The sequence below is a fragment of the Salarias fasciatus genome, chromosome 11, assembly GCF_902148845.1.
Source record: "Salarias fasciatus chromosome 11, fSalaFa1.1, whole genome shotgun sequence".
Taxonomy (NCBI): Eukaryota; Metazoa; Chordata; class Actinopteri; order Blenniiformes; family Blenniidae; genus Salarias; species Salarias fasciatus.
This window is the reverse complement of record NC_043755.1, coordinates 12,489,793-12,511,213: the sequence shown is the minus strand read 5'-3', so window position 1 is coordinate 12,511,213 and position 21,421 is coordinate 12,489,793. Positions and strand designations below refer to the sequence as shown.

General features: G+C 42.8%; 1 protein-coding gene across 10 annotated transcripts in view; it reads left to right on the top strand.

The window, feature by feature from the left end:
- Nucleotides 1-19,991, top strand: part of LOC115397477 (RNA-binding motif, single-stranded-interacting protein 3-like) — a 135,156-nt gene extending 115,165 nt beyond the window's left edge. For 6 of the 10 annotated variants that reach the window (XM_030103822.1, XM_030103823.1, XM_030103821.1 and 3 more), the window contains 7 exons: nt 2,682-2,725; nt 6,305-6,401; nt 10,028-10,078; nt 17,117-17,233; nt 17,535-17,621; nt 18,118-18,242; nt 19,201-19,991. In XM_030103822.1, the coding sequence (XP_029959682.1) occupies nt 2,682-2,725; nt 6,305-6,401; nt 10,028-10,078; nt 17,117-17,233; nt 17,535-17,621; nt 18,118-18,242; nt 19,201-19,204 (525 nt within the window). In that variant the 3' untranslated portion in view covers nt 19,205-19,991. Of the gene's footprint in view, nt 1-2,681; nt 2,726-6,304; nt 6,402-10,027; nt 10,079-17,116; nt 17,234-17,534; nt 17,622-18,117; nt 18,247-19,200 lie in introns of those variants that run through there. The other 4 variants (XM_030103825.1, XM_030103824.1, XM_030103818.1 and 1 more) reach the window with 3 other exon arrangements.
- Nucleotides 19,992-21,421: the final 1,430 nt, after the last annotated feature.

Here is a 21,421-nt window from a genome sequence, read left to right as displayed (position 1 = left end):
TTTTCCGCATTTTTACAACAGAGTTCAAAATCAGAGAACTCTGACAGGGCCTCCTGCGGGGTCATTATCACCTTTCATTTCCAGTAACATACTGTCGGCTGAGACGTGCTGACAGTATGAAAGCTACCATACATAGAGGTTGTTAAATATGAAATATAAGGTTTCTGCAAGCCCAAATTGCCAAGTTGTGTTTGCTTTTTGTTGAAATTCCCACCCCCAGTCTGTCATCTTCAGACAAAATGAAGCCTTGTGCCGAGGATTGAAAGCAGACTGACTGCTGCACAATGCACAGAGTTCAGAAGTTTTTAGCGTCGATACCAAAGCTTTAATTTACAGAACAAGGGAAAGTGAATAATAATGTTGCCACCCACACAGCGAGTTCAGATTTTTAACAGTTTCTCAGCTTTCGCGTTGCATGGAGAAATTGGGAAAGAGCAGGGTGATGAAGTGAAGTGAAATGGAACCAGACTAGAGCTGCGCGCCGCAACAAGAGGCGCCGCAACACAAACAGGATGTCGTCGCGTACGCGCTTGACCTCTGTGCGCAGCTGGCACGGATTGCAGCTTTCGCCGTTACGAGAGCGAGCAGCCACACATCACGCCGGCTCTTCCTCCTCGCTGAAAGCCCCCGGTCTCGGCGAGGTTTTGTTTTATTGCCTTGTTGTCGTCGTTTGTGACTTGTCAGTTGAGCTCGGAATAAATGACCGGTGCTTTCAGTGGGACTCCTCACACATTTGTCAGTAGCCCAAGTTCTGACAAGCCTCGCTTGGCCCTGAAGCGTCTCTTCAGAGGTTTATGCACTTGTCGGAGCCAGGCCTCAGAGTCCGGGCTGACTAATAGAGACATCTGGCCGTGGAGATGCTTTGAGGTGCTTCGCTGCACCCCCGCACTCAGTCAGGCAGTCCTAATCTCCCAGAACCCCTCACTCCTAAATGAGTCTGGCCTTGGGACAATGACATGAGCACATGTTACACTCACAATCACTCATATGGCTAGCAGAGAGACACACATGCGGCGAGCTGAGCAATTCCGTCAAGTTTTCGTCGTGGTCGACTTGCTGGCTCAGAATCTGCTGTGGCAAGAAATAATTTCAGAGATCAGCTCAGTTGTTTATTTAAGGGAAAAAAAAATAGAATTCTTGTATAATACTTATATATAATTCTGGAGCTGGTATGAAAATTAAACCAACTTTTGAGGTTATTAATTTAGTCTTTTTTGATATTACCAGTGTTTATCTAGAATTCCATCGCCTCTGCAGTGCTGGCTGGAGAGCACTTTGGGGTGAAACTGAACATTGTGTCAGAGTTCAACATCAGGCCATACTTTCAACCCATGTGCCAATTCGGAGAGAAGCCTTGTTTGAAATATAGAACGAGCACAGATGACTTGGATGGGGCTGTAGAGAGGAGAGGAGGGGACTGATCAGGGAAAAAAACAGAGACAGAGAACAGATTAGAGCTTCAAAACACCATTGTTTCTTCCAAAAGTCTGTTTTCAGAGTCCAAGTGGCACTCAAGTGGATGAAGATCTTATTCTCAGTAAATGCAGTGTAATTTATTTGCACGTGACAGAGAAAGTGATACAGCAAGGAGAAATGCGGAGAGAAAAGCGTCACTTACTGATAAAGGCCCGACTTAAAAGTGACAACACAATACAGCGGAGGAGGGAGAGAGAGGATGCTAAAATACACTCCCAGTGTCTTTTGATGCTGATATAATACGGCTGCAACATAAAGCCTTATCCTATTAACTTATACTGAGCAGGATAGTTGAGACGGAGCTCTGTGGCTGCTGGAGACAGATAGGAAAAATGACACTGTAGTGTCCACTTGTTGTTTCATGAGCAAGGCTTTTTGTGTGGTGAAGCAGTGAAAGTGAAGAGCTCCAAAAAAAAATTGCTGTTTTGTGGTTTCAGTCAGTTTCTGAAAAGAGAGTGCAGAGTACAGCTGAGGGTCAAGGTCAAGCAGCCAGGAGCGCTGGCCACTCCATTCCAGGGCAAATACAGTGAAGTAGATAATATAGGGAAATTAAGAATCACGTATCTATCTCCAATTCATGTTTTTGGACTGAGGGAGGGCCAACCCAGGCTCCTGCAGGAAACCCTCTGATCACCACACCACCCGTACCTGGAGTCAGCCTGGGAGAAATATGGAGGTCATGATCTTCGTTTTCAGTCAACGAAAATATTGTGAAAACTTTGAACTCGTGTATTATTTTGTTGTGCCATTCCAAGTTTGTACGAACACTCACACAGCAATACTTGTCTTTCACAGTTCTTTCTGTGGTCATTTTATTGTTTTTAGTAAGTGCTTTGAAGAAGATAAGTAGAGTTAAAAGTGGCCCTTAAGCTCAAACACAATTACACTGAGTAATTGTATTGTACTGAAGTGCTTTTAACTGGCTCATTTCTGATTTCGGGGCAATTGAGAACATTGCTTTTGTTCTACATTTAGCTCTGTGCCACTCGCGTTTTGGTAGCGTTGTAGTTTAAGTGAAATTTTCTCTCAACTGTATCTCCTCTCTCAATTTTTTAGACTACAGCCAAATATTTTGTATTGCTGCTCAGATTGTTATGACATTTTTTTCCTCACAGAAGACCAGTTTACTCATTTCAGAAAATTAATTCAACAGTCAAATTAAATAACATTTGTGTGTGTGTTTCTCCTTTGTTCTCTCTTCCCAGAGTGGTATGGCATTGACGTATGATCCCACAGCAATGCAGAATGGGTAGGTGAAAAAATACTTCAAATTTACAGATAAGTGCCAAGAATTTAAAACATCTTGTGATTCTGTCTGCAGAATGTTTGAGGTGTTTTTTTTTTTACATGAAGTCCGATTTCAGCATCGGCTCACGAGCCCTCAGAACAGCGACAGCGACACTAGAAAACACGCAAAAGCGAACACATCAGCACTGATCTGCAGAAGAGCGCTTGCATGCAAATAAGACAGCCGCACACACACATACCTACGCAGAACACTCGGGCCATTAACACTCACACACTCCTGCCTGCTCTATCCTGCTCCGGCCCTCTCTCTCACATCCGCCTGACGCAGACGAAACATTTATTTATGCACCTATGCATACAAGCTGTCAGACGTGCAGGTGTTGATTGGAGCCGGGGAAGATGGGCGGTGTTGCAGTGCTGCTGTAAGACTTTCGTCAGCCTGGGCTATCTGCAGTGCTCCCGAGCTGAATGCAGAGAGTGTCTGCCTGTTTTAGGGGGAAATTGGAGATGGGTCCTGTCTGCTAGGAATGCTGCTGGTGCTGCGATCCCAGGAGATGCTTCCCTCCAGCTCGGTGCCCCTTCTCTCCACCTCTTTTTGTTTTCATTCCAGCCTCTTTGTGTTCCTCCTTTCCCAATAGTCACAAGAAGATTTTTGAGTCACTTTGTGTTCTTTCCCTTATCTTCAAGCCAGTCTTCTCTTTTTTTGTCTGACAAAGGTTTTTTTTTTTTTCAACTATGTTTGTTTTTTCTTTTTTCTTTTATTTTTTACCCTCTGGCTCACATCCTTGTTTTGTGTCATTTCTTTCTTGTTCTTGTTCTTACTCTCTGTTTCCAAGCAGCTGCTTTACTTGCGGTCATCTCTGTTGCCTCTTTTCTGTTTGTGCGTGTTTGTGCATGCAAAAAAAAAAAAAAAACTCACACGCAAGCATCTGTGTGCTCGCTGTGTGTAAGCCCAGCTCCCACCTCTCTGAGGAGGTCACTGGAGCTCCTTCCGGCGAAGCACTAAATGACTGTGAAATGCTAATGCAGCTAATTAGAGAGGCGAAAAGCGGCGAGAGAAGGGGTTTGAATTAAAATGGAGGGCTGAGCAGGGGTCAAGAGGAGGGCAAAGGCAAAAGCGAAGTCAGCCCAAGGAGAGGGGAAGGGTACGAATCAATTACAGGTGTGAGCTCGAGGACAGCTGCTGTTTGGAGAGCGATGCCAGTCTCAGAGAATTCGAAACATGTGTTCGGGCCAGCCGGGCTGCTTTGGCTTGTGATCTGTCCCTCTTTTATCGGGATGACCATTTCACTTTTTCTTCTTTCTCCTCCTAAATCTCCCTGCGCCTGTCTTGTGTATTTGCTTGTCTTTGTTTTCTCCATCCTTCCCTTTTTCTCCCAGGCTCTGTTTTACCTCTTTCTATTGGTGTGTCTTCTGCCCACACACACACGTGTCATATGTCGTTTAGCATGCTCCCCCACATCCCCCTGCTGAAAAGTCAATAAGGTCAATACTAAATCATTCACCGTTCTTTCCGAACAAGCCTCTGACAGAACATTTAGACCGCGGCAGAGATTCACAGAGGTTTTTAAATTCAATCCCGTATAATGTTCTGCTTACAAATACATGTTTAGTGCATTGTTTAAACAGCCTTGCTGGAGTCCCCATCGACAGCGTGCTGCTCAGGGCTAATAGCCTTCATCAATAACCTTGGATCTGTCCTCTGCCTACTACTTCTCTCTCAATACACATCACTCTAATGAAAAATACAATAAACACAATCAGAGGACCATATTGAATATCCAGGCTGCCTTCCCTCGTTTGTATTCATCAATGACAAATAATACAGTATCTCTAATGCAAGTCATACATTAACTGTACAGTAAAAGAAATTGATCCATACTGCTGCCTTTTTTTTCTCATTATTATTGTTTTGACAGACGTCCTAGTTTGTACTCCAACTTAAATTAACCTAGTTTTGTTCTGGCCCTGCTGCCTGAAAAACACAGTAATTACCCAAACCTACAGTCCAGTAGATTCAAAAAAATGTATGCAAAATATCCAAATTAAAGTCGTTGTTACAAGGTACAAGGAGAAATTAAAGAAAATCCATGTCCCTACAAGGAGTTGAGTAAGTCGGGTTTGTGTTAACACGCCGGAAATAAAAAAACCTAATCAGCCTGTACGCCAATCAGAGCTTCCGCTGCTCCTGACTCCTCACACAGAAATCAACCACATGTTTTTAAAAGTCGAGAGTTACTACTGCACTTCTGCTTTCCATATGCAACGACTACTTACGAAGCCCTCAGCACACCAAGTAGAGCATAAAAATCCAACAGGGGAGGCTGGATGTCTGCGTGAAGTACGATCACGCTCTGCAGCTTATCGCAGGCAGTTTGGAGCCAGCTGCATGCTTAAAGGCCCAACTGCAACAGTTTAAAAATATCTGCGGGTTTGCATCTCGCAGCCCAAGTTTAAAAACCTCTCGTGCCATCGCTGACCGGACAAATAAAAAGTGCCATAACGGAGCAGCTGGGCACCCCGGGAACCGTTTCACCCTGGAAATGAAATGTGTGCTCGTGTTGCGGATGAGGAGCGCCACTCCCTACAGTCGCCACCGTACATTATGTTTCATGTGATCCTGATCTCTCGGGATAAAATGCTGCGGAAAAGTCACAGTTTGTTGTCAGTGGCAGTTTGAAGAGACAACAATGTGCGAAAGTACATTCCTCCCCCAATTTGGAGACACTTGATTTGTGACAAGTGCCTCTTTATGCAATCACGGCTGTGTTAAACACAGACACAGGGAGGGCTTCTCTCGGTGCCTCTGCCCCTCTCTCTCTCTCTCTCTCCCTCTCCTCCTTTGCTCCATTATTCAGTCAACAGACACTTTGGGATCGATCGGGCACAGCAACACGGCCTGGCGGATGAAACATGTCCTCTCTAGGTACACAATGATAAATAAAGCACTGCGAGCCGCAGCATTCTACCGCTGCAGGGTTGAGGGGGTGAAATGGAAAAAAAAAAAAAAGAAGAAGAGATGAAGCAAAATCAGAAGGGCAAACAAAGGTATAGGTGGAGAAGTAAACAGAGTATGAAATGCAGATGCTGCAGCTGCAGGAAGTGGGATATACTGTACGTAGGAGGGAACATAAAGGGCAATATTGAAATTTCTCACCCACACGCACATTAAGGTGCTAATTCATTATTATGCACAGCGGTGGAGCGGGCTGCTTTGTAACATGATGTGTACTCTGGTGTAGTGTCAAGTCTCATTCTCAGGCATCTTTGATGGTTCTGCCACAGAATGAACTTGCATTATTTATTGTTTCCATGACAGCCTTGATGATGTCTGATCCATTTTGTCTGCGTTGTCTTGAAGTGCGCCAGATTAAAAACTGAGACAAGAGGCTCAATTTCACCTTTGCATGTGATTTGAAGAGGTCACCATCTATGTGCACAGAAAGCTTCTGGACTGGGGTTATATTTCTATCAAAAGCACGTCTTCTCATACTTTCAGAGTGTTTTTTTTTTCTCAGTTTTACCCTGCTGCTTTACATTTGCTGATTAAATGTGAACTGTTTCTTATATGCCTCCATAGGTTCTACTCCTCGCCTTATAGCATCTCCACCAACCGGATAATGGCTCAGACCCTTCACACACCCTTCATTGCTGCTTCTCCTGTCTCCACATATCAGGTGCGTGAAACCTCTCACAACTTGCATGGGTTAGTCTGAGCTTTGAAGGTCGATCAGGCCCCCGGCAGGGACGGAGGCGCCTTGAAGGGCTGCAGCATATAGAGGCAGAAATATGCTGGTCGTGTAAACCGGTCACATTTTCACATTCACGGCCAAAATTTCTCGTCTGAATGTCGACATAGTCGTAAGTTCAACTGCTTGTTAGTGGTAACTGATAAACATTTCTAAATTGGCAGCAGTGTTTGCTTGTTTGAGGTATGCTACAGATTGTCCTTCTTCTGTCCAGCTTATCTCACCAATGCAAGTTTTGTTGCCTTTTTCATACCAGATTGTCTCCATGGTCTGTCTATCAATGAAATAGGTTCTAACCCAAAATATCCATGGTTTACATTATTCCATATTATTTCTGCCTGGCTAGGCTGACACTGAACAACTTGTAATGCATAAAGGAAGGTATTTTCATTGCTGCAAACAAAGATTATATTTATCACCTTTCTTTGAAAACTTGACTATATTCAAGAACTGATTTTAGCTGCACGGTTCGTGCATTTTTTAACTCTATCAAAACTGAGTGACCCCTGCACATCAACATTGTAAACTAAGCATAGAACATAAGAACATGTGTTTGTCTGTAACATTGCTTCTTGGAAGTAAATCTTATACCTTTGGAAGACCTGTTTAGTTTTCTTATGAATGCTGCAACATTTCTAAGGATCATGCATTTTGTGGGCTGTACCAGGTCACCTGCCTGCTGTGGGGTGACCTCTCGTACTTTAAGAAGCATTTCTGGCATATCGTGGTTTTGTTGGTTATTCCAATGTGAGCAGCACACACAAGGTGATCCTACAAATGGTCAGTGGGGTCGAGGTTACTCCGCTTCATTCTCTCCACTTGATCCCTCATTGTTGAAGATGGGGGATTTCTTCTGGTTGCAGAATTTCATCTTGATATCGCTGCATTTAGGAGTGTCAGTCTTACACCTGATTTTAAGCACCCGGGGGATTTCAGAAGCTCAAGAGTCAGTAGCAACAACAAAGAAAAGCTTTTTTGGCAAAGGGTGTAACCCACTTATTCAGCTCTGCTCCCCGTCCCACAAATATTCTGAATATGATACTACTCAAAAAGGAAACAGTGAAGCTTTCCAGTGGTATAAGATTTGTCGTCAAGAAACATTGTTTCAAGGAAGAAATAATCCACCAAACACAGATTTTCATGCTATTTCTGTATTATTAAGGCTTCAAAAATGAGCACGTCGTTGTTATAAGGATTCATACTGCTCCTTTAGCAGAAGTTCTCCTCATCTCTGCGGCGTCCCCTACCTGCACCAGGCCAGTGTGTGCTGGAACAGTTTGTCAGCTAAATGCAGAAAGCTCAGATCAGCTGAAAACAACCACCCACCTGGCATCACACCAATTAGGACAGCATGCAAGTGATAAAGAAAATCAGTCATTAGTACCTGTACCAAGCAGTCACTTTTCTCAGTAATCTCTTTGTGCCCAACCGTGATCCTAGTCGTTTTAGTACGTAATATTGAATTAATGTGGTTATACGAATAGCTTTTCAAATTAAATTTCAGTTGACGTTTTTTATTGAATGTGCAAGTTAAAGTTCACTGAATGCACATTCCTCTGGCTCGGCTGGCTTTTCTGATCAGCCATCACATTTAGCAAGGCAGCGAGTGTCTGTTATTCAAAGCATGGCTTAACAAGCATGAAGTGCAATCCCCATAACAACCAATTAAGATAAATGCAAGAAAAAAATGCAAGAGGTCCAGTGTGGTGTCACACTTGTGCAGCTATAGAATCAACAAATTCAAATACTTATTCAGATTAAATATTTTTATATCAATTTCTTAAAAAAAAATACTCACTGAAGCTCTTTGGGTGATAAAAACAGTGGATACTACTTTGCAATATGATATCAAAATGCACACAGTACATGAATTGAGGTCGTCCAAAGTCGAATTCATGAAAGAATAACAGTTGCAGATGTGTATAGCAATTTGCAGTTTGTGCTGATAAATATCACAGGTGCATGCACAAATAGAGTACAGGCATCCGTAACCGCAAAACAATCATGTGTATCTGGGGATTTGCGTGAGCAGACTTCTCTGTGTTTCATGTAAATCTTGAATAAGCTTCATAACTGGGGTTTTCATGTCCATGTAAACACTCTCATTGTTAGTTTTGGCCTTTTTTTTTTTTTTTATGAGATTTGCTGAAGGAAGGAAATTACAGAATAGCAGCCGCCTCATCTTGATTGAAGTTAACAACTCTGTAATCGTACTTAGGACCGCTGCTTTTGAAGTATTTCATGTGTTTGCGTGTGTGCAGGAGTGTGTACGTTTGAATGAGTCCCAATCACAGCAGTACTTGTCCCTCCTCTCAAAATGTTTCCTTATGTTCAATTAAGTAAAACGATCTTTTTTCTATTTCCTTTTTTTTTTTTTTTTTTTTTTTGGTTCTTTATAATCTCTGAATTTACAGGTCAAGCAAGCATGAGTTGAAGTAAAGACGTAACCCCAGAAATTGAGTTATCAGCTCTTTCCATTGAAGAAAATTCTGAGTCTAGCGATGATAAAACACAGGCTTATGTTGCAGCACTCCTCCCATCGATCTTTTATTCTTAGGCACAAATGCTCCTTTTATCTCTCTGTTCCCATGTGTCGCATCCTCTCTCTTCCACACGCACAAATCATACCGAGTCATGTCAAAGCCGCTTGGCGAGCGCGTAGCCGCGGTTCTCTGAGAGCTTGACTCGGCACTTGATCCTCGGTTTGTCAAACACATAGATTTTGAAACAAACCCCCTAGTCCTCCCCCACAGGTTTTCGCTCGCACGCGGCCGTGCCGTAAATGAGAAAGACTAATGCAAAGACACATCTTCGGCAGCGCGGCGTTCACAGTCGCTTCCTCAAAGCACGGGCAGAAATGAACTTGCCTTGCGTTACTCAGAGACAGACACGCCAGCAGTTAATAACTATACAGTGTTCATGCGTACCACTTCTTGCATGCAACAAAGGAGTCTTTGGGGACTTGTTTCGCCTCATGTTAAGGTTGGGCAGTCCATAGCAGGATAAGATGAAAGTAATGATTTGTGGCCAAGACAGACTTTGATGATGAAACCTGCAGTGCGAAGCAGTAATTGTTGGACTGTTTTGCTCTCTGTGGTCTTCACATCCTCTAATAATTACAGCATAGCATACTGTATATTGGACCCTCGGTTACTGCTGTAATATACTTTAAGACGTGCCGCCGCAGGGATTGAAGCTCTGAAATGGGCTTGTAAAGACTTGAGCTAATGATTAATTTTCTTTCTTCTCCTCATTTTCACTCCCTTCCTGTCATTCCAACTTCCAATTGTCCTTCTTTATGTTCTCCCATCCTCAATTCTTTACCCACTTTATAACCGTCTTCTTTTTGATCTCCCCTCTCCTCTCATCCTCTTCCTGACCTCCCTTCTTGCATCCTCCTACTCTTGCCCATCCCATCATTTTTTAATTACTCCATTTTTTCCCCCCATGTCCATCGTTTTGTCCTCCTCTCCTGTCTTTCTGTCCTCTATTTTGTTTATTACGTCTATTCTTATTGTCACACCTTTGCCTTGGCTTTCTCTTCTCTGCTGTAGGTACAGAGTACATCTTGGATGCCACATCAACAGTATGTTATGCAACCTACAGTAAGTTTTTTTGAACTGTCCTTTCCTTTGTTTTATGTGTGATTTGTTAGTCCCTCCCATTGGTATCAAGTCCATCTTTCTCCACCTCCTATACATCATTCTTGTCTGCCATGTTCAAGTTTCTTTGTGTGCTGCTTTGCCAGTTATTCGTGAAATATAATATAGTTACTTTATTGAGGCGGAATTTTATGGTGAGACTTATGCAACAAAAACTTGAGAAAGCCTGAGAAAGCTCATTTTCTTTTGCATTTTGCCGCTTTTGAAACAGCATTTTTGTGCGTCCCATTTTGCAATCTTCAGCAGTCTCAAAAGAAAGTGAAAGTAAAGACAGCAGGAGCTGACATTTCCGGACGAATTACAGAGATGGCACAGACCCATGTGGTCAAATAACCTTTTTTAAGTTTCCAACAAGTGTAGCATGTGATGGCCAAACCCAGGTCAGATCAGGAAGGCGAGAGCGTGGGGAGGCATCTTAGCTCCGACTCTGCTGAATCAGCCTGTGAATAACCTCCCTGAAGCAGCTGGAAGAGCTCAGCTAATCCGCCTCTAAAATCTACAATAGAATGTTGCTCCCTGCTGGTTTGAAATGAAACTGCAGCTGTGGAAAACCGTGCCTCTGCAAAAGCCAGCCTTAAATATAAAAACTGCTCTCATCATGACTGAGATTCAAGCGTCTGAAAACCTCTAACTGTTAATTATCACACCAAACATGTCAAACATTATGATCTAAAGAGCAGTAGTACAGAGAGCCGGCCCCACTGTGATTTTCTGGTCTCCGTTGGTTCAAACGCTCACGCTCTTTCACTCACGCAGCTTTGAGTGAAACCTACTTAAAACGCACCCACACGTTGACTTTGCGTATAGGTGTGCAGCAGTCAGCGTATTGACGCTCGCCCACAAATTCTGTCGTACTGTCAAAAAAAAAAAAAAGAAAAACCCTACATATCCTCACTATACAGACTTCAAGGTTTCCTCCCTCTTTATCCAGGGACTGTATACAGCTATGGTAACAAGCATTCGAGCCTGTATGGGATTGGCCCCGAGCACAATGCAAAGCCGCAGCTGAAGTCTGTCTGACAGTCAACATGCAGCACGGAATCGTTTTGCTCTCACGCAGCCGTGGGACACATAACTGGATTTAATCAGGACCGAGCCGCAGTGTTGGTCAGTGTAGTTATTTAGGTTTAGTTTTGCTCACAAGATGATTGTCAGCAAAGAAGACTAGATTCATGTTACAGTAACCTTAAAAGTGCTTCTCATAAGAAAAAAAAATCCAACCTGCTGAAGAGTAATCAATTATTGCTTATTGTTCCAATGCTTCTTTTGTTCCTGCTTATCTGAAACAGTATTAATATAAAACAATTGATATAATAGCAAAGTGAAAATGCATTTTATGCTAACAATCAAACATGCATTCTGCACATGCCACAGCTTTTCTATTTGAGTTGTGAAGGAGTGAGGTGAGATGAGTGCATTAATAAGTTTTAATATTCAGACATAGGTTTCACATTATCTGGACAGCGATGGCGTCCCGTCACAACTTTCTCCTTTCAAGCTGTACGCAATGGAGGGATGTGATTTTTGCTACTGCATGCTTTTGCCCTATGGGTTTAGATATATTTTGCGAAAATAAAGTTGGATTTACATCTAAACAGACAGTAGTTGAGACAGATTTTATCAGCCGTGTCTTCTCTCATGCAGGTGACTTGGTTTCTGCCACCATCAAACATTTTAAACCTGTAAAATTCAGCTATGCTCCATAGAAATTGTCAGCTGTGAGCGTAGTTGGAAACGGATTCAGCACAGATATGGTTTATCAGACAAGCACAAAGTAACTCCCCCTGAAAAATCCAGTCGTATACAGTAGTTCAGCATGTTTGACATCTAGTTCCTCCCTCTGTGTCGTTCTTGCTTCCTTTTCGTGCCCGTTTTTTTATGTCGATCTGGCAAATGCTAAACACATTCTGTTGTCATATCTGATTAAAATTATGGCTGTGAGAGGGGATAATACCCTTCTATAAATGTGTTTTCAAACAAATGTCCCATCCAATTATTTGGCAGGCCACTTGATATGACTTGCTAAGACTTGGGAGAAGACAGGGAGACAGATGAGAAGGGGAGCATGTGGGTTTGGAGAAGGAGGGGGAAAAAAAATAAAGAAAGAAGGGAAGTCTGTGAATTTGACAGAGGGAGGACGGGGGAGAGAAGAGGCAGGCGCCAGAAAAAGGAGAGGAAAGAAGGGATTACAAAGAATAAATCGAGAACAAAGAAAAGAAAACAACTGCTGCAAAAGCATGTCTGGGCTGTGCGCGCCTGTTCCCCAGCCTTGTCTCTGCATAGTCAAAATCCCTGTTAGACAACAAAGGCGAGGGGTAGTCATTGTATTTCCTGGATACAGAGGAGCTCGGCAAATTAAAGCTGCATCAGGGAGGGAGACGGAGAGACACAGCAGCTTAATTCTGTTCCTATGGCAGCAGAGGCTTCCTCGCCGCCGCCGCCGCGCCGCGGTTAATGACTGGTAACTTTGATTAATGGTGTGCCGCACTCATTGACACATTTAGGTTGATGCGCACATGCGCGCGGCCGCTAATCACCCGGTCAACAGTCCATCATAGCGCCGGAGTTATTTACATCTTTTAACTTCAAAGCCGGAATGCGTTCGCGGCTAACGAGACGCACGCAGACCTAAGAAAAATGCCACTTTGATTAAAAGGGGAAAAATGAAAGGAAATAAGCCGCAGCTTTGGTTTCGTGGCTGAGGAATAAAGGTGTGCATGCGTGAACTCGGGCAGCTGTATTTACACACAGACGAAAGGTGAGAGTGTGCTTTCAGTGGTTAATTGGTACATGTTAAACACACCAACACACACACAGTGCTGCGCCTTAAGGACCGTGTGTTTCCAAGCCTTGGTGAAATGCCCAGATTACTTGAACTCCCTGTCTTTACATCTTAATTAGTGAGAGGATGTCTTTGTGCATAATTACTCGCAAATCCCCATACAGGAAATGAATGCATTACCCTAACCACGCGCAGCAAGAAAGACAAGGAAGGCAGCTTATTGAGGAGGGCTGTAATAAGACATCCGAAGAATTGGGATTTCAGATCTTCCTGAGTTAAATTGCCGTCTTAAGCCTATTTCAGGAGACAAAGGGGGTAAATAATGTGTGAGAAGAAAGAGCAGACATATCTGAGTCTGCAAATACTGCATGTGCAAAACTGTCAGCCCATGCACGCCTGCGGGTGCGTGTTCAGAGGCTGCAACCAAGCAATGGTACTGGTGTTTTTTGCCTTGTGCAGTCCTGATAAATCCTGTGTGCTTTTGTGTTGAAATGGGGGAAGAAAAGCCAGGATGCAGAGAGAGGGTGTGCCTTCAGTATGGAGAATCAATTTGAGGAATAATACAAACATCTGCACTTCAGAGCGCTCCACCTGAGAGAGAGAGAGAGAGAGAGAGACCAAATAATGCCGCCTCACATTCTTTTGCATGCACGCACACATAAGAGTCCCCGTCGGAAAAGCAGCAGTTAGTGGTTTTCTCAATAAGCGGGTGTCATTAGCACTAATACTGTGCATTTGATGCGACACGGCGCCTGCAGCGTTCAACGAGTCAGCTTCACTCCTCTCTGGAAAACTGACAGGGAGGAGGAGGAGGAGTGGAGACGAGTCAATGAGAGAAAAAGCAAGTTCAGAGTTGAAGCACTGCTTTTTTTTTTTTCTTCTTCTTCTCTCAATACTCCTCAAGGGAACTAACAGTCTTGTGTGCACTTGCGTATCGCTTACACTAAGAAAATGTTTCATGCATTAAAACACACACTCGACAGCATACATACAATTGCAATCATTTGACACTACACTTTCCCATGCACCTATAAATCAGCAGATGGTTATTCATTTTGGACTCAATTCTTTTTTTAAAGCAGCTCCTTTCTCTCTTTGTGGAAACCTGCTGTGAGACTGGATGAAGGGAGAGAAAGAGTAAGAAAGGATGAGAAACCATTAAAAGCGAGCGAGCATTATTTAGATGGATGAAAGCCTGAGTATTAGCGAGATTCTGGCTGGCAAATTCACCTGCCTGAGCCAAAGCTTTGTGCGGGTTTGTGGGAAGATCTGTTGATGCATCTGTGTGTGTGCTTGTGTGTGTTTGTGCAGAAATTCTCTCTCTCTCGCTCTCTCTCTCTCTCACTCAGTGAGTGTGAGGATGGTGTTTGTGGAGCATTTCCTGTAACTGTGCTGCTGTGGTCAGATATCTCTATAAAGACAGCAGGCAGGACTGCACCACTGTTCCCACTCTGATGGTCTCTGCCTTAATGTGTGTGTGTGTGTGTGTGTGTGTGTGTGTGTGTGTGTGTGTGTGTGTGTGTGTGTGTGTGTGTGTGTGTGTGTGTGCTTGATGTGTGCTTTAGGGTTAGACGACTTTACGATTTCACCTCACAGCTCCTCAACTCTGAACCACTCTGACATACTTCATATGCATTGAAAAGAAACAAGCTTAAACTCTTCTTATTAGGTGTGTGTGTGTGTGTGTGTGTGTGTGTGTGTGTGTGTGTGTGTGTGTGTGTGTGTGTGTGTGTGTGTGTGTGTGTGTGTGTTGTTTGTCAGCCAGTCCATGAAGCACTGCAGATGAAGACGGAGCCGTTAAGACAGCTGCCACGCAGCTGAGCCTGCTCCAGAAATACCAGCACATTAAAGCCGGTGTTTTTCTCACACCTTGTCTCAACACGTCGCTGCGAAGGTGCCGCCTGCTCTCCGGAGCAGCGCCGACACACATCCACCGATGCGGCGCGCGCTCATGGGAAGTGTAGTTAAACAGTTATCGCGACTGAACAGTGTTTACTGCTGCGGGGATGTTGCCAGGCGTCCCGGCACGCAGCGTGAGGAGTCTCCTATTAAATCTTTACAGATCTGTTGAGGCTGTAGCAGAGCTGCGCGGGGAAAGTGGAGCTCAGAGCATCAAGGTGTTAGGCTGCATCAAAGCCCTTCACAGTGAGGAGATTTACTGTAAAAAGCCTCTCTGCTCCATTCGGAAACATGTCCTGTCAAGTCTCCCTGACATGCCGGCTTACCGCTCACATTTCCGCATACAGCGTCAAACTTGCAGCCAATGGATTAGTTTTGTGTGTGTTTGATAGTTTTTAAATTTTATGTTATTATTTAACTTTTTCTCACAGATTCCATTATTTAATGGAATCATCTTTCCCGTTTGAATTTTATTCAGTTTTGATTGTTGTTGTTTGTTGTTTTTGATTGTTTGTTTTAATGCTTCTTCAATCATGTAATCATTTGCTGCACTATTGGCATATTATCATGGTATTTACTTTATTGCAATGAAAAAGGTCAAAATATTATATAAGTTATTATATTACTGACCATTATTGCATTTTTATTTTCTGCACGGTGCCTTTATTCTGGGTCTAACTTTAATTATATTGCACTTCATAAAATTACTCAGCCTTCATAATTCACCTTTCGAACCTCTTGGACCTGATGGATGTCAATTACTTTCTTTCTCATTTGTTCATGAATTGATTCGAATCGCATCAGCTCTGTTGGTCGACGTCACTTTGTCATTCAGGTCCTATTGACATTATTTCTTGATTGAGAACAGGTGTGGCTGTAATCAGGCCTGGTGTTGATCAAGAAACTGAACACTGGTGTGATAAACCAGAGTTATGTTATGTTTTAACAAGAGGGGCCAACACTTTATTCACACAGAGTTTTTTCTCCCTTAATAATAAAAGTCTTATTAAAAAAAACTATGTTTTGTTTTTGCTTCTGTTGTCTTTGTGTTATATTTTTTAACTTTTTTTTTTTGACAAACGTGCAAACACACACACACCCACACACAGAGTTTTGACTTTTCCTGGGTAAGGAGACTCACAAGTTTCTCACACCTGGATTTGGACCGTTTAGCCCTTCTTCTTCTACTTTTTTTTTGCTGCAGATCATCTCGAGCTCTGTGAGTTCGATTGGAAAGACTGAGTGAGCTGCCAACTTGAGGCCTTCCCACAAATGTTTTATGGGGTTTAAATCTGGGTTCTGGCTGCGGGTCTCTGAAGATCAGTCAAAGACTTGTCCTGAATCCACTCCGGCGTTGTCTTGGCTGTACGCTTCAGGTCATTGTCGTGCAGAAAGGTGATCCATCACCTGAGTTTCATGTTGTGAGCAAAAGCTGTATTTGGCAGCAATTGTTTTTTTCGGCCGGCCCTCTGTCCTTGCTCCTCGGATGCCCTTCTTGTCGGGATTTCAAAATGTGTTCAGTCCGCTGAGCCTCATGTGGACTCATCAAGTTCACACCTCTGACCGCAAAGAACAATATGAACTGAATTCTAAATCCAGACTTTAATTAAATATTTTGCAGGGGTCAGTGAAAGTCAGTATTTAGTACAATAAAGACGGTGTAATGCATATTATTTTTTGCCTTTTTTTCCAGCTAAATGTCAGTCAGACTAGTTTTTGTAGCTTTGATGTGAAGCCAAGCCACTGCAGGAACATTTGTTAGCATAACCTTCAAACAAGTTTTCTCTGTCCAGAAGTGACGTCCTCACACTCTGACACTTGATTATTCCCCACTTGCTCGGCAGCCATGTTGTAGCCATGTGAACCGATAAACATGTTGAATTTAGTTTAGTTTCCAGTGCGCTGCTTGATGTTAAGTCAAAATATCTCCATTCAATGACAGATGTGAGAGAGTTCTACAATAACATAATTTCTTAAAATGTTTCAAATGTAGGATTTCTCTTTCTGTTTTTCCAGTCGTTCAACTTTGAACGGAAAACTCCCGTTTCTCAGTTTGATGCTTAATATTTCACTTTGGGTCATCTCCTCTGCTGACCTGCTGCTTCGTCCCTCCGTTACCACACTTCTTCCTCTTCAAGCTTCCTTCAGACCTCTTTTGATTCGCTCTAATTATTCGACTGCTGGTTTTTTTTTTTCCTTCCTCAGGACCTGCACTGTATGACTGTCTCACATGTAACAGTTGGAGGAAACAGTCAGTAGCTATAACCTGTCTGGAATTGTGTCTGTTTCTCCCGCCTCAGGGTGCTGTGATCACCCCAGCCGCCACCATAGAGCCCAGTTTGTCTCTGCACCCCTCCAGTGTAATGGCGCCTCTCACCCAGCAGATGAACCACCTGTCCCTGGGCCCTACAGGCGCTGTGAGTCCCTCCATCTGTGCCAGCTCATCTTGCTCTGCATGTTCAATCAATTCACCTGTATATACGTATAAAGTATATAATAGATGGGAGAAGTCTTTGACCGACACAGAGTAAAATTACAAAACACATGAAAAACATGCTTCTGACTGTTTAAAAGATGAATCTTACACACAGAGTGTGTTTGCCGCTTCGCTCGGCGCGCTTCCTCTCAGATAGCACTTTTAATCCCGGGCCTCTGGAGGACATATTGTTCGTGCCTCTATTATATTACTGCCTTTGCCCCTCCTTCCTCTCTCTGCAGTACATGCCTGCTGCAGCGGCTGCTCCTATGCAAGGAACCTACATTCCCCAGTACACTGCAGTGCCTGCCTCTGCCATCACAGTGGACGTAAGGATGAAGCCCGTGTTTGTTACTCACTTGCGGTCTGTTTGCCGACTCCTTCATCGCAAAGAGAGCCTCAGAAATGCCATAAATGTGTGGTAAACAGAGAATACCCAATACCACACCCAATATTTACTTGCGAATCGGATGCTCATAGGCACTGTGCAGCAGAGAGACAGTCTGCTCATAAGTCAGAGTAAAGAAGAGCTCTGCGGTGGTTGTTCTGCTGCGACGGTGAGGATTGATTCATACCCAGCTCCACATGGCCGGATGAACTCGCTCACAAGTTCTTCCTAAAATTAGCATCAGGAATGAAACAGAGCCTCCCTGAAGCAGCTGAACTTGTTACTGATGATTTTTTTTCTTTTCTGTTTGGTAAGCTGCTTGGTGTGCAGTAATCTGTATTTCAGCATTCGGGGAATAAAGTAGACCTTTTTTAATTTTTGATCCCACATGGACCCTTGCAGTGATTTGTGTGTGTGTGTGTGTGTGTGTGTTTCAGGGCGTGGTGACAGACCAATCTCCGCAGACAGCTGCCCCCTCCTCGCAGGACGCCAGCGGGCAGCAGCCTTTAACAGTGGAGAATACAGGAGATCATGCCACAGCCTACTCTTACCAGCAGACTAAGTAAGCCCAGGAGCACAAGTTTGAGTTTCACACACACACTTCCCATGTACGGCCAGCGCAGAGATAACAGATTATTTCTGCGCAGCATTGGAGATATATCCCTCTGCCAGTCTTAATTCCACCGATTCACTGTTAGAAAAGCTGAAATGACAGCTCCCGTGACAGCGGACGCCAAATGGAAAGGATGACAGATGCCCGAGTGGGATTGTGACAGCAAGCAACACTTTATAGGATATCGCAGCGATAACTTAGATATGCCACCATTTGTCCTTTTTCTCCTTCATCAAATCCAGCAGCTCTTCCTTTCTCACTTCGATTATTTTTAGAACATCAGGTGTTCTCTTAATCGTTAAAACAGGTTTTTCCTGCCATCACAATGGCCTGTCTTTACTCCCCCCACAGCAACCGCAAGAAAACAAAAACATGGCAAGTTGTTTAAATGTTATAATGAAATGTACGTCGAGACTTTTTCCATGGTTGTCTCTGTAGATGTGATTCATCTCTGTCACTTTCTGACTGATTTTGTGACACCAGGGAGTCGTCCACGTCGTCAATAGGACATATTCTGCCAGCCTTCAGCTCTGCATTTCTAATCAAATCAATACTCAGTCAGTACGTTGGTCTTTTTTTTCCTTTTTTTTTTTTCTCAGATCAGTCAAATGCCTGAATGTCTGCACACAGAGGCCTGCAGTCAGAACGCTGTGCCACCCTTTACTTTTTGGCTCACATCGACCTTTACCCGCGACCCTCGTCCTTCGTGTTTTTCTTATTTTCCTGTAGCCGGCGTCGTGTTTTTCTGTTTCTCTGCCTTTGAGATAACCTGCTGGTGGTTTCTCTTTCACGTGCTGGTTTCAGAAAAGCTCTTGTGCCTGCTTCAGAAACAATCCGTGGTTTCCTCACTCATCTTTTTCTTTTTTTTCTTTCTTTTTTTCTCCACTGACTTTTCTGTCTCTTTCAGATAACAAGATTGGTAGGAAATCTTTGCTGCATTGCCTTCAGAAGGACTGCACTGAGGCGCTGGAGACACGGACAGAATCAAAATGAAACAGGACAACAAACCAAGGCGACATGGACAAGACCGAGGAGAGAATGCTTCCACTGTGCACAGGCACCAAATAAAAGACAAAAAAAAAAAAAAAAGATGAAAAAAAAATCATTTTTCTTACCTGTTTGAGGCAGAATGACAAAAAGAAAAAAAAAAGAGAATGGTTTGCTGATCGAGAGGACAATGAAAACAATCGCAGTCTGCAACTTTCAGTTCATCATTTTTCACCTTCAGACTGGACTTTGCCTCCAAAGGAAAAACGACAGAAACCAACTGTACAGTAAAAAAAACAAAACAAAAAAAAAAGAACATTTGAATGTGCAGGTAGATTTTCAGACTTTTATATTGAAAAAATGAAGGAAGAAAAGTCAAGATAAAAAAAACAACAGGCTGTCTTCCTTTGATATTAAGCTACATTATTTTCATTCTTTTATCATTTGAGTAGTTTTTTAGAGTATCAGTGTTTTGGTAAATCTTTATTGCCTTAATTTTCTCAAACTTTGGGAAAAACAAAGTTTCCATAGTGGTGAATTTTTTTAAAAAAGAGGCGTGATTGAATGATCCGAGAGATTCTTGGTGTTCCTGAGAGTTTCAGAGACACGGAATCTACAAAGCTATCTGTACAGGATGAAAAAATTAGGTTGTATTTGTTTAAAGATGATTTTAAATTATGTGGTGCAGTGCAGCTGATGTTGAGTCATTAGAAGAAGAAGAAAAAAAAAAATCGTCTTTAATGTGACTCTTTCCAAAAGGTCAATCCACTGCTTCCCGGAAAATACAGTTTAGTTTAATCATGGGACAGATTTTCCTCCACCACATTTGTAACTTTCTGTTTTTGATTTTATTCTTTTTACTGCATTTTTTGTTTTGTTTTTGTTTTTTTTAAAGAGATGTTTGCTTTGTCTGCTTTGCTTGTCTCATTGCAAAAATTAAAGAAAAAAAAAGGAACATTTCTGACTTCAAGAAGAAGCAGAAGAACTGCTAGGATTTTTAAATGTGCAAAAAGCAATAGTTTTAGTAAAACTGTTGACAGTTTCTTGATTCTTTCTTAACTGTTGAACAAACGCAGCCTCCAGGTGGCAGATTTTATACCAAAGATGAAGAAACTAGGTTGTGAAGAGATCTTCCTCGTCTTGCTATTTCCTTTATTGTTTCACTTTCCAGACTGATGATCGTCTCCCTGCCTGTCATGCTGTCGGTTGCCTCAGATGATTTTATCAGTGAGTGAGAACATGCTGTTGGTCTTAAGGATTTTTTTTTGGTTTGTTTTTTCAGTGTTGTGTGGCCAAGAGTGATGTGAAGTCTTCATGGCCTGAAAGGTTCCCCACCTCGAGGAGGAATACTTTCAGACTGGAGACTTTTCTTACGCTTGCATCCAGCTGCATCCTCTCAGGCGGCTTCAGCCGATCTCACATCTCACAGGTGCATCGCAAAGCATTAGAATACAGCGACTGTGTGTCGTCTCGCCATGGTTCTCTGGGCCGTCAGACTCGTTTTGAGCCGCTTGCAGCCCAGATTGATGTTGATGGACCAGTGAAATGATCAGCTCATATATCTTAAACATATTTACGTTTCATTTACTTAAAGAAGTACAAGTAAATTCTAAACACCGTCAGTCTGCGTGTTAAAGTTATCCCGAGTGCAATAAAGTTTCTGAATCTTTCTCTGCAGCTGTGTTTCAGCAGCGCCGCAGCTCTTGGTTTCAGTGTAATGTTGAACAGTTTCTTGATTTTTTTCATTTTTAATTTTTCTAAATTTGCAGTCTCATTCTGTAGACTGATTTTGGCCCACGGGCCTTATGTTTGACACTCCTGATATATGGATGGAAGGACAGAGAAATTTGTATGTTTTAAAAAAAAAAAACATTCACATGAATTGAAAATAGAATCTTTTCTGCTTGATAATTTATAAAGAGCAAATAGTTCTATAATTCCTTTTAAGCTAAAGGCCATAATTACAATGAACTATTTTAAAAAGTGTAGAACTAAGTGACGAAGCTCAATGAATGATATTCTGTTGTTTTAAAATGCACCTGCAGATGCTGAGATGCTGTCACTCACAATCACTGCTTCCCAGAATGTTTGGATTTAATCATCGGATGTTGAAATGCGTCGACTCGGTCCAGCAAACATGC